Raw genomic sequence first — 13597 nt, 5'->3', positions numbered from 1 at the left:
CTATATATATATATATATATATATTAATTTTGCTTTTTTTAGATGAATTTTTTGCTGCTTCTTAAAACAGGTATAAAATTTTAATTTTTTATTAGAAAGTTATTTTTAAAAGCAGTAAGAAAACCGTCCCAAACGAAACCTTTATGCATCCCATAAAAGATAAAATTTGATAAAATTCTTTTTCTAAACCAAAGCACCCTTTTTTTTAAAATATAGTTTAAACTTTTACCTAATAGTTATGTGATCTTTGATTATGAAAGCTCGTTTATCTTTCTTCTCCACTTCTGACGATTTCAAAGGGTGTCTTCGGCTTTTAGAAAATTTCATGGCGACAATCTCTCTCAATTCAACATCTTTGAAGATTACCGATATTGTTTTGCTTTGTCATTTAAACTTAAAAACAAGCTTCTCACTCTAAACTCTAAAACTCCTTTGTTCTTAAACTTCAGCTTATCCGCTAAAAACTTGTTATGTTAGAGCTATTTACTAGTCACATTCTTTTTTTTATCATGATAGAATAATCTAAGTAATTTTCGAGTCATGATTGAATACAACTAAATGTTATTCTCTTAATTTTTAAAACTGATTGACTTATATTCAACACATAATCAAACCTTCTTCGAACATAATTTGATCATGATCGAAGAATAACCATAGAAGATTTAAAATCTCTCTCTATAACTCAATTTCATATTGAAAATTTTGCTAATTTATAATCTTTTATAAGACAAAGGAAAGAAGCATGTGGTGATGACAGGTTTTTGGTACCACAAGAAGATACTGGATAAGATAGGTCCAAAAAATATGGGCTATTTAAGAACAAATTCCTGCTTGCAAAAATATGGTGGCTTATGCTTGGATTTTCTTTCATGAATGAAGAAAAAAATAAAAAAAAAATTGCAGTGCACCTTTTGCATTCTTTTTATTAATTCCTGGCTGTCATGCATGGCTCAAAACAAAGGTATGTGGCCCCATTTGTATGCTTTTTTTTGTTATATATATGAGCAACTACTTTAAAATATGAATTACTCCATAATTTTTATTAAATTATTTGTCAATAATTACACTAAAATTTCTTATATATATATATATAGTGTTTCTATTGGTTGACTTAGGCTCTGTTTGGGGCAACATGCTTATTGTTTTTTAAATCAGCTTTTCAGTACAAAAATTTCTAGTTCAAAAATTTTTTGTACTAAAAAATTATTTTTAGAAAGTACTATGAAAGCTATCTCAAATGAAATTTAGTGATTTAATTATAATTTCTCTCACATGTGTAGATTGATAATCAAAGTGTATTTGAATTCATTTGGAGTTGACTTGAAATATATTATTTTTTGAGTCAAGTAAAATGTACACAAAGTGCATTTTGATTTTGAGTTGAATTTGAGCTGTTTGCAGCTATTTCAAATGCAAATTTAGTTTGATTCGCTCGAATATGACTTGATGTTTGCCCTATCTGTACCCCTCATCAACTCCAAATATAGCATCTGATTTGGGGTAATAGTCGATCAATCCAGTACGAGTGTTAACTCTAAATTTAAATTGATGCTTCGTTTGAGGCTATTTTTTACTGTTTTTTAAAATAACTTTTTTGTATAAAAATTTTTAGTTCAAAATACTTTTGTATTAGAAAACAGCTTTAAAAAATAGCAAGAAGGCCGTCTCAAGCATAGCATGAGGTTGATAATAATAAGCTAAGTTAAATAATTATTTGAGGATAATTTGAAAAAGTTGATTATTTTTTTATTGAAGTTTGGTGGCATTGTGTTTGCAAGATTGATAGGGTTCTAGCTAGGTGGTTGACATGTCCAAAATGAGGCTTCATGATTTTCCCTCAAAAGTTCTCTCTCTCTCTATGTATAAAGATGTGGTCTTAGATTTAAGGAAAACATAAAATGATAAATTTTTAAATATAAAATCATAGTGAGAATAATCATTCTTTCTTAAGAGGATAAAAGTCCATTATCAATATCATTCATTTTTGTAAGATCATTATTATTATTATTTTTGGTTTAAAAAACTTCAAAATTTTACAAATTTATCAATTTGATGCATCAAAGTTTTTATAATGAATATGCTCAATTATGTAATAAGATTATTGTAATTTGATAGTACAAAGACTTTAATAAATATATGATTACTTTTTCGTAGAAGATCAAAGCAAACCAATTAATTTATACCCAATCAATTAGTGCAAATCTTTAATTAATTGTCTTAATTGTTTTGCCTTCAATTGGCATTATGCTATAATTGCAGCTAGGTCCTGTCCTAATGTCAATAATTGCACTTTTTTTAAAGAACTTCTATTCTCTTTCAAGCATATTAATGGACTTACTCCATTGGAGGTGAGAATATGATTTTGACTATGATTTTCACTAATGTAAGCTAAAGATTTGTAACGATATTCATTTTGATAATTAGAGAAGGCATTAGTATAAGTTATTTCATGTGGTGGAAGTAAAAGAGCTTTGATGTGTTAAGAGTTATAAGTGGCGGTGACAGCGAGCATCAGCACGTGGGTGAACATTGTAGCAAACAAATGGGCATGTAACAAAATAATGACAAGAGATAGTTGAACTTCCACTAACACACAATCGCTCGACTCTTATCTTGCCAATAAAGAAGTTAGTGACTAAGGAAGAATACGATTGATGGACTCCGACTAACTATCATTCTTTGTTAATCTCTTGATGCTTACCTAGTCAACACTTAGATCCAACTCTATCGAAATTTATTTAGTTCACTATAACATAACCTACTTGTATGACTGTTGCTAAATAGTTTTTGGATATCAAATGGACCTCCCCATATGGTAATCTTAATGTGTCTGATTTATACTCTTTACAATCAGTTTCGCTATAGCGTCTATTGCTCTAGTTAATGTCCATCCTATCCAAATGTGATTTCTATGTTATGTATGGCCGTGGCTAAGGATATATTTGATTGAATTAGAGTCTTCTTTTTTATCATTCAAAACCTCTTCCCAAAAAATATATTCGATTGTATACAAGACGACATATTCTTATTCCTTATTTATTTTATGGGTATAAGTGAGTAAGTAGAACTTCATTTCACTTCAACTTCTTAGGAATTTTGGAGTTCTCCCACTTGTTTAATATGTTCGATTTAGATAATTCAATCTTCCCCATTGATCAATGCATAATCTATGGCCCCACCATCATGTACGAAGCAGGCTTGATTAGACTCCTCTTAAGGAGAAGAATCTAAGGAGTGTTACGATCGAATCATTGTTCATAGTTGGCCCTAAGTTGCACTACTTGCTTAGGTCTATTGCTAAGGAATATGGAGTTGGTTGGCCTCTGAACTTGTCCGAATCGATTAGTTTGATTTAGTTTGGCCTAGTTCAGTAGTTCAAGGCCAAAATGTGCTAATTTTTAAACAATTTTGGCCACTTAGATTTGGCTCATTGAATCAGATGATTTCAACACTAATACATTGAACTAGTCAAGTTTGATTGGCTTCTGAAGTAAATGTCACATATTTCTTATTAGATTTGGATTGTTTCTTGGTCTAATTTGAAAATTTGTGCTAAAATTGTTATTTGAATGAAATAATTTTGCAAAGTATATCAATTCTTGTAATTAATTATTAGTTTAAATTTAAATTAAAAATCAATATTTTCTTAGAATTTAGGTTATATTTTTAATAGCATGATATAATTTAATAAATGAAATTTAAATTTGTAAATTAATTGTATATTAAAGTGAACGACTATCATGCAATTAAATATTTTTAAAGTAAACTTCAAATAAAAATATTAATGTATGCACTATACATATGTTACAAATTTATTCTTTTGCTTCTTTTTAAGTTTCATGAATTTGTCATTGAAATTATTTTTTTACAAATGAACATTCAAATATCTAAAATAAATTATAAAATTTATTTATATGTAATTGAAATTATTAAGCTATTTTGTGTTTAGAAAATCATAAAAATAATAATAATATTAAATTTATATGATAAAATATATTTTTATATGATTAAGGTATTAAAATATTATATAATTAAATATTCAATTTTAGCTATTACATTTATAGATATTAAAATGATGTATGCAATTTTTTAATTTCTTAGAAAATATAAAATTTTGATAGAATAAGTGAATAAGCGTCTCTCTCTCTCTCTCTATCTCTCTCTCTCTCAAGAAAAAGAGGTAAACTTCCCGCAATCTGTCCCCACCTCTCCTCCGATGGAGAGCTGAATCGAGCTCTATGGATCAAATTCGATGAAGCCGGCTGGCACCGCCTCCACCGACAATCCTCCGCCGCCGTTTCCTTCGCCTCCGACACCGCCTTTGCATTAGAGGGGAGGATGCAGCTCCGGATCTCACCGAGCATGAGAACCATCACGATCTCCAGCAACAATGGGGTCCTCGACTCGATGAAGGTTAAGGTTGGAACCGCCGCTCGCCCACCTCCTTATCGAAATCTCTTCTACACCGTCCTAATACTCGCCTTCCTCCTGCCCTTCGTCTTTATCCTCACCGCCGTTGTCACCCTTGAGGGCGTCGACAACTGCTCCTCTCTCGGTACTATTCCCTCTCCGACCCTTGCTCTTTCGTCATAACTCACCTTGATATGAATTGCAATTGTTTCCATCAGAAATTTATCTTTACTTGCGATTGGAATGAAATATGCGGGTTTTTTATGCGAAAATTTTCAATCTGCGTCTATGAATATGATAACTCGTGCTCGTGCTGGTGTTCAAGCATCGTATATGCTCTTGGATTTTACCCGGTTTAGAGCTCTTCATTTGTGTGTTGAGTTTGTTGTGGATTTGGTTGTTTTCTCTTGGTTTTTGGGTGATTTGATTATATTTCTGATGTGGATGGTTAGGGTTTGTTTTGACATTTCCTTTTGAAAAGTTCATCTGCTTTTGTTGCTGTCAGAAAATTAAAACATATTGTAATTGTTATGAATTGTTTCATGTAGATTTGAAAGAATGTTTTGTATTGAGAATTAATGGATCTGACCAGCGTTCATGTATATGTGAATGGCGTGCTCAATTAGTTCTATTTAGCTCCAAATGAACTCTGTATAGATAACTACACATCTATATGTAGTGCAGATTTTACTCTATAGCATGGCCTCCTTGGCAACATCTTGGACAAACTACGGTTCTATTGTTGACTAAACTTTACGGAATCTCTTTTGATGTACCTAGCCAGCTGGTACCATTCCTGACCTCCGACATGATTCAATAGATGTGAACCTTTGTTATTATTTATTTATTCCACAAATTTATTTTGCGTGTTATTTTTTCCTAGCCATTTACTGCCTCTTTATTCTTACAGCTCATCCTTGTTTGGTTCAATAACCTCATAAGCGTTTGGATTTATAGCAATTTTCTTTATGTTTCATCTATTTTTTTCTCAAAATTACGAGGAATTTCACTGGGATTGTGTTTGGCTTTTGTTAAAAATTTCTTCTTATTATTAGTTTACAATCCAATTTTATTGCTATGGTAATGGATAAACACCCTAAAAGAAAGTGAGATTGAGACTTTCTGTTAGCCACTCTTTGTAAAGATTGACCATACATCAAAATGTGCTCATTGATCTGTTATTTTTGCTCTTTCACTTTCGTAAAAGTGATGTTATTTTTCTAGCTTGAGCCTCACTTATTGTAGACATTTCATCCCTTCATCTGCGAACTGAACTCCTTCATAGTCTGACAGACTTGATTAAAAAAACATTTCTGTTGAATTTAATTTATGATCCCCGTGCAACTACCATTGTTCTATTAAATTGGGTAGGATGTTTTTTTTCATTCTTGGTTGCATGAAGATTGATGATAATGTGCTATCACTGTTCATTTAGAGTAGTTAACATCCACATTTGAAATTCTATTGTTGGCCATGGATATATGGCGAGGAATTTCCATGTAATTCATTTGTATGCAAGCTGCAGGAACAGCAATAGGACAGATGTTCTTGACCTTGTAGTGCTGCTAAATATGAGATCCCATAGCAACTGTCATTGTGCTGTTAAATGGAGCAGAATATTTCATTCTAGTTGCAGGTGTAATCAAGTTTACTTTAAGGATAATATTCTTTTACTCTCATTTGTAGTATTACATATTTAGCTACGGATCTATAGTTGGCTAATTGGTCAAGGAGTTCATATTTATCTGTGGTTGAGAAAATCAGATCGTTTTCCCCCAGTACAGTGCAAAGATCAGGAACAGGAATAAGAGAGATTTTCAAATGACTTAAAAGATTGTGCAAAGGGATTTGCATAAAATAGTTTTAACACCTCACTCAACAATATTGAATGGAGAATAAGAATTTAAAAAGCCTACTCTAAATAGTTGGGATAAGGGTAATGAAGATGGTAATGTTTTTTTTCAAGGATTCAAACCTAGGCTTCCTTGTTCAGGTAAGGGCAATACCACAGGGTTACATGTCTAATATGATGATGATGATGATGATGATGCTACTTAATTTTTACATCTACTGCATTCTTGACGTGCTTCTTTAATTTGATCTTTTTTGGGAATGGTTGACCACTTTCTTTTTGGTTTAAGGAGTGCTGGTGGTAGCATGAGAATGTACACAGGATAATTAAGGAAAAGAAATATATTTTTATAACATGTCAAAAATTGAATACTATTTAGGCTCATAATGATCATACGAAAGTTAAAATCTCATTAAGGGGTATAAGTAAATAAAAACATATAAATTTTGGTGATTATATAATAGGCTTGGTACTTAAGAAAAGAGAAAAATAGATATATAGAATCACAAAGGCATGAGATAAGAAATTTAGGAGTTATGATGAAGTTAGATGTATTAAAAGTGAAGATAATAGGATATTAGTCAAATATGAATATATCAATGAAAGATGAAAATATTACTTTGATAAATTACTAAATGAGTGATTTAAGGAAGAAATAATTTTGGAAGAGTATAATAAATAATATAATGAAATATATTAGGGATTGATTTAAAAATAAAGTGGAGTTTTCTCTAAAAAATGCTATTTAAAGGTAAGGCTTTAGGTTCATATGAAATAAGAGATCTAGATATTTTTTATCAAAGTTAGATTTATTAAAAGTATAGATAATAGGATATTGGTTAAAAAGGAATATATCAAGAAAAACTGAAAATATTACTGTGAGAAATTATTAAATGGGAGATGTAAGGAAGAAATTATTTTGGAAGAATATAATAAAATATATTTTAGATTGATCCAACAAAGTTAAATTGAGTTGGCTCTTAAAACAATGTATAAAGATAAGGTATATATATAATGATTTGATTAAGAAATATTTTTAATAAAATTTTGAAAGCAAAGAGGATGCCAAATGATTGCAGAAGAAACATTTTGATATCAATATTTTAGAATAAAAATAATGTTTAGGATTGTGCTTGTTAAACTTATAAGTTATAACTCATTGCAATGAAGCTATGAGAGAAAATAATGTAATATAGGCTTATAAATTATGTTACTTTTAGAGAACCACTTTGGTTTCATTCCAGGAAGATCTCTGATGCAAGTTATTTTTGTTTGAAGGCATTAAGATATTTGTATAATTTAATTGATCTTTAGAAGATATATGATCAAGTACTATTGAATTGATTTGCTATGCTTTAAGGTAGGAATGTTGCCAAAGACATGTTGTTTTATTAACAATATGCATGATGATGTACTAACTAGTATTAAAAGTAGTTGTGGAGTGACCCAATGGTTTTGAATTACTAATAGGTTTACTACATAGGGCAAAGAAAATGAGGTGCCTTAGTATATGCTTTTTGCAGATGATATAGTTGTTATTGTCAGAGTCATCCATTAAAATCAATGAAAAATTAAAATAATGGAAGAAATATTTAGAATATAAATGTCTTGGAAATACAAAAACAAAATTGAGTGTATGAAATATAATCTTAGTGGGAATGATGTTAATAATTATCATTTTATATTATTATAATATAAAATGTTACCTACATTTGATAAGTTAAAATATCTTAAAATATCTTTTATCTATTTTACAAAAAGAATATGAAGATATAGATGACAATATAATTTCTAGAATCAAAGATAGATTATTAAAATGAAGAAGTGCTTTGGGAGTTTTGTGTGACATGAGTATATTATGGAGGTTTAAAGGTAAATTTTATTAAATCACAATTAGGCTAATGGTATTGGGTGGATGTGATTGTTTTTAGGCTATAAAAAAGTCATTAATATCTACATATGACATAAATGAGATTGTTAAGATAGATGTGTGACATAGTTAGGAAGGATAAATTAAGGAATGATTATAATGGAGGAAATGTTGGAGCAACATCTATTAAATATAATGTGACTTAAAACTTCAAATACAGTATGGTGTTTTGGACATGTGCAGATAAGGGTAGGATGCACCTGTTAGATGAGTTGACAAAATTAATATAAAAGGATTAGGAAGGAAATGGCGGTGATGTAAGTTTATGGATAGAAGTTGTTCAAAATGATTTGTGAAGAGTATGTTTAATACTTCAGCCAACACTCAACAAGAATGATGATTGGGAAATTTATACACCGACTCATACAACTGTATGATCTTGGAGTTTTACTGGCTTGTGCCACGTGCTTTCATCAAAGTTTTGTTTTTCTGTTTAGTCTTTCATGCTATTCTTCAGCCATTTGGTTATATATATATATATATATATATATATATTGCTTATTTGAGTTTATTGGTGCTTTGCTTGCACGTTCTTGTTATAAACTGTGCGGTCGTGTATTTATATTTTCATGGTTCTCGTTCTTTTTGTTAGATTGCTTAGGAAGACGGCTTGGCCCGAAGTTACTTGGAAGGAGAACGGATCATTCTGTGGTAAATATCTGTTTCTTCCTATATATTGATATATGTAAGCTGTGAAGCTATGGTCAATGAATGGCTACCTTTGCTTGAGGAGCAGAAACTAATAATATTTTTTTTTTGCCTGGTTGAATTTATGCAGAGGCTTATGAGAGATTTGTATAAGACTCTTAATCATGTTAATTTTGAGGAGATTCCATCAGAAGCAAGATTGCCAGGATCATTCAATGAGTTTCTTATTGAAATAAAGAAAAACCACTATGATATCAAGACATTTGCTGTTTTTCTGAAGGCAACGGTACTTGTTTCTTATATGCACTATTTTAGATGGTTAATGCATCAAACGTTCCAAATTTCTCATTTATTTACTACTTTTTTCTATAGAGCTTTAATTAATGTGTCACAAACATTTTATGGTGGAGTGTTTTTATTAATCTAGTTTTCATATGAAAATATGCCCTTCAGATGCCGTGATACTGAAATATGCGTTTTCAGACCCTTTTGTTACTAAAAACTTTCAAAGAACATATCTCTAATGCAACAATTATAGAGCTGTATATCAAATCAATACCATTCTATAGACTCTTAGCCTTTTCTTTACATAGAACACTTCGCATGGAACTTCTAATTTGGAGATATCTCTAGTGTGAAGGCATCGAATCTAAAAAGCCAAGCCTCTATATATTCCACTGAATTTGTGGTCTCAGATGGAGAACGAATAAATGCCTCTGTATATTTCGCATGTACAGACACTAGCATTTCTAGCCAAGATATTCTCCTCCTGATCTAGATACTAGGAACCCGATTGCTAGCTTACTCAGTCGTTTTTCACATATTGTTGATTAAATTAATAAAATTGATTTTTGTCCTTATCATTCCACTTTATCCGAGACATCTTTACTGATACATCAATGAACTTCGCAGATGGAAAGTATGGATAGAGAAGCAAAACGATCAAAGTTGGCAGAACAGTTGCACAAGCATTTTGCAGCTGATGCTATCCCTAAAGGCATCCATTGTCTTTCTTTGCGCCTAGCTGATGAATATTCGTCTAATGCTCTTGCACGGAAGCAACTTCCTTCTCCAGAGTTGCTGCCTTTGCTCTCTGACAATTCTTTGCACCATTTTGTTTTGTTAACGGACAATGTTCTTGCAGCTTCTGTTGTTCTTACATCTACTGTGAGGTCTTCATTAAGGCCTAAGAAAATAGTCTTTCATGTTATAACTGATAAGAAGACATATCCGGTAATGCATTCATGGTTTTCTTTACATCCTCCTTCGCCGGCAATTGTTGAGGTTAAAGGTATTCACCAATTTGATTGGTTGACAAGAGAAAATGTTCCTATTCTTGACGCTATAGAGAGCCATCATGGTGTTCGAAATCACTATCATGGAGATCACGCCAAGGGAAGTAATTTTACCGACAACCCAAGAATTTTTGCTTCAAAACTGCAAGCAAGGAGTCCAAAATACATTTCCCTGCTCAACCATCTTCGCATATACCTGCCTGAGGTAAATTAAATAAGCCTTAGTTTTCTAGAGATATTCAATCATCTTATAATGAAAAAAATTGATTACTACTAAAGCACACAATCTTCCAGTGCCTATTTGGGATTGCTTTTTATTTATTTATTGAAAATGGTAATGGCATTTTTTTTTTCTTTTTTCAAAGATAGGTTGAGCAGTTTTAAAAATTTATAATAACATATTTTAGATGTTTTGTAAGTTCATGACAAAATTTTGAATTTTAACGGGCAGTAAGTTTTGAACTTGGGTCAAAAGAGAAACACACAAGCACTTAAACACTAAGCCAAGTAATAACTTATATTACTTAGAAGAAATACATTTATATAAACTAAATCAAAATAAGAAGAAGGAATATTATTTTAAGATTCGATCATTTTATATAGATATCATTCAAAAAACTTAAACTACTAGCGGCATTGATTCATAATAACAGTTCAACATTAAAAATATCAAGTACACACACAAATATATATATATATAGCAAAAATTGAAAGCCTAAACGAAAAAGAAAGCGTGATTAGTGATTGGAATACATTGCCTTTTATCTATCTTGATCAATGATATAAAACTTTGTATGACACCCTAAGATTTTTTTGGTCTACCTTAAAAATATGCATTCAATGTGTTCCACAGCTGTTTCCAAACCTCAACAAGGTGATCTTTCTTGATGATGATGTTGTTATTCAACGTGACTTGTCACCACTTTGGGATATTAATATGGCTGGAAAGCTAAACGGCGCTGTAGAGACTTGTAATGGTGATGATAAATGGGTCATGTCCAAACGATTCCGGACATATTTCAACTTTTCTCATCCCATCATTTCTAATAATTTGGACCCAGATGAATGCGCTTGGGCTTATGGGATGAATATCTTTGATTTGAACGCTTGGAGGAAAACAAAAATTAGAGATACATACCACTATTGGCTGAAGGAGGTAATTTTCATTTTTTTTTTCTTAATTTCTTAATTATTAGTTGCAATCTTTGTGAACATATTCATATAAGTTACGAAGTTGTCTTAAACTCATTTAACGCTGAATATCTTATGATCCAATGTATTTTTTATTTGCAGGAACCAAATATTTATTATTTTAAGTTTTTTTTGGTTAAAAAATTATACATTAATTCTTGGGGATGGCAAAAAGACCTTTTGAAAATTGAATATCGACCTTTTTTTTATTCTTATTTTTTAAGTAGGGTTGGCCGAGTAAGCCAACCTTATTTTATCCATAAATTATGTTGGCCATATGTCTTGATAACCATAAAGCGCCCATCAATTAAAGGATGTGTGTGGCATACATAGCCAATCGACCTAGTTATTCTAAGAATCAAATGCTTTTTTTTTTAGGGAAATTTACAAACATACCACTTTATACCATCCTATTTGCATATCTAACACCCAAAACTTTAATATTACATATATACCACCCAATATTATTTTAATATCAAATATACCACTTATATTTTCTTTCTACCACTCATATATTTCATTTATATCACTCATATTTGATATGAAAATGAACTATGTGTGGTATGTATGTAATATTAAAATTTTAGGTGTTAAATATGTAAATAGAAAAGTATATTGTGGTATGTATGTAAATCTCACTTTTTTGGTTTTAATATTCTTATGTGATTTCTAATAGAAGGCAAAAGAAACAATCATCATAGCTATGCATGTGGCAAGAATACATGATGGATAGAATATTATTGCCAATCTGCTTCTTAAAACATCTCAGAATTATGAAATTTTTAGGGTTCATCAAAATTATCAATATGATGATAATTAATGTGTTAGAATATGCATTTTTTTATTCCATTCTTCAATTAATATTTCACTCTGAAAGACATAATATACTGAAACACATAGCCTGATGACTCTTTACTTATCTTCCTTTTCTTCGAAACCTTTTCGCAGAATCTAAAGTCAAACTTAATGCTATGGAAGTTCGGTACGCTGCCGCCGGCTCTTATAGCTTTCCGAGGCCATATTCATCCGATCGATCCATCGTGGCATATGTTAGGATTGGGCTATCAGGAGAAGTCCAACATTGATAATGTGAGAAAAGCTGCTGTTATTCATTACAATGGGCAGTGTAAGCCATGGCTGGAGATTGGTTTCAAGCATCTAAAGCCTTTTTGGACTAAGCATGTAAATTACTCCAACGAATTCATCAGAAATTGCCATATTTTGAAGCCTGAAGAATGAAATAGATTGAAAATTTTGGTATATTGATCATTCATTTAATGGAAATTTTGGTCAAATGGGCATTCTATCTGCTTTGCTGCTGGTGATTTGAGTATTCTTTTGATCTGAAAAATAATTGTTTCAAGAATTTTATATGCATTTGAGGCATAGTCAAGGAAGCAGCAAAATGATTAGTACAACACTACAACTGGCAAAAAAAGAAAAAGAAAAAAAGAAGCTTGGATTGGTACACAACTGAAACAAACCTATTCTTAGCTAATTTTAGTTTCCACAATTCTTTTGCCTTCCAAATTTTCATTTCTTTTACCTTCTCTGAAAGAATGTAAGTGTGCATGAATATTTGTTAGTAGCTATTCTTGTGATAGAGCTGTTAGGATATTCCTTGTGATTCTTGAGATATTCAAATGTATAATAAATTTGTTGCAAGTGTGCATATACCTATTTTAATTTGCTTTTCATTGTCAAATTATTTGTGGGAGGTTTTATTATGCTTCGTTTGAGATTACTTTTTTATTATTTCTAAAAGTAATTTTAAAAAAAAAGTTGTTTTAAGAAGCAGTAATCAAGCCGCCCCAATTCCCAAATGAAGCCTTTCGTCAGCAATAAAGTAGCTTTTTAGTATAGAAATTTTAATTTTTGTACTAAAAATTTGTTTTAAGTAGTAGTGAGAAAGTCATCGGCTTCGTTTCGAATGGCTTTCTTACATAACTTTATAGTATAAAATTTTTAATCTTTATATTAAAAAGTTATTTTAAGAAGCAATAAAAAAGACGTTCAAATTGAACGGGAAGTTGGAAAGTTTAAAATTCTTTAGAGAACAATGAAACGATAAAGCGGTTTTCATATTAACATGAAAAATTTTAAACTTTACTCGAGCTAAATTTGGTTTGAGTCCACATTTTTTTATTTTGAGTCGACGGTCAAGCTGATTTGAGTTGAGAATAATAATTTATAAAATTGTAAATTAATATATCTTTTTATTAATTTTGTTTTTTTTTTAATCACTCATATTTTAATTTAATAAGAATATAT

At 30.6% G+C, this 13597-nt stretch overlaps 1 protein-coding gene across 2 annotated transcripts; it reads left to right on the top strand.

Annotated features, from left to right (window-relative positions):
• The first annotated feature begins 4153 nt into the window (after positions 1 to 4153).
• Positions 4154 to 13023, top strand: LOC110113270 (probable galacturonosyltransferase 14). Of its 2 annotated transcripts, XM_028699426.1 has the most exons (7): positions 4418 to 4555; positions 5095 to 5197; positions 8785 to 8843; positions 8971 to 9126; positions 9753 to 10340; positions 10989 to 11291; positions 12275 to 13023. In XM_028699426.1, exons 4-7 carry the CDS (start codon positions 8977 to 8979, stop codon positions 12563 to 12565), a joined length of 1332 nt encoding a protein of 443 aa, XP_028555259.1. In that variant the 5' UTR covers positions 4418 to 4555; positions 5095 to 5197; positions 8785 to 8843; positions 8971 to 8976; the 3' UTR covers positions 12566 to 13023. The 2 variants fall into 2 exon arrangements, with proteins under 2 accessions (XP_020701433.1, XP_028555259.1); XM_020845774.2 differs by lacking the exon at positions 5095 to 5197 and having other exon boundaries at positions 4154 to 4555.
• Positions 13024 to 13597: the final 574 nt, after the last annotated feature.

The sequence above is a fragment of the Dendrobium catenatum genome, unplaced genomic scaffold, assembly GCF_001605985.2.
Source record: "Dendrobium catenatum unplaced genomic scaffold, ASM160598v2 fragScaff_scaffold_1284, whole genome shotgun sequence".
NCBI lineage: Eukaryota > Viridiplantae > Streptophyta > Magnoliopsida > Asparagales > Orchidaceae > Dendrobium > Dendrobium catenatum.
The sequence above is the reverse complement of the archived record's forward strand: the minus strand, read 5'-3'. Positions and strand labels throughout refer to the sequence as shown.

Excerpts from the sequence above, each read along its gene's own strand:
- LOC110113270 (XM_020845774.2), top strand. The coding sequence starts at position 4,339 with ATGCAGCTCCGGATCTCACCGAGCATGAGAACCATCACGATCTCCAGC. Across the intron at positions 9,127-9,752 it reads CTGTTTTTCTGAAGGCAACG|ATGGAAAGTATGGATAGAGA; the intron begins GTACTTGTTTCT and ends TGAACTTCGCAG. Across the intron at positions 11,292-12,274 it reads ACCACTATTGGCTGAAGGAG|AATCTAAAGTCAAACTTAAT; the intron begins GTAATTTTCATT and ends ACCTTTTCGCAG.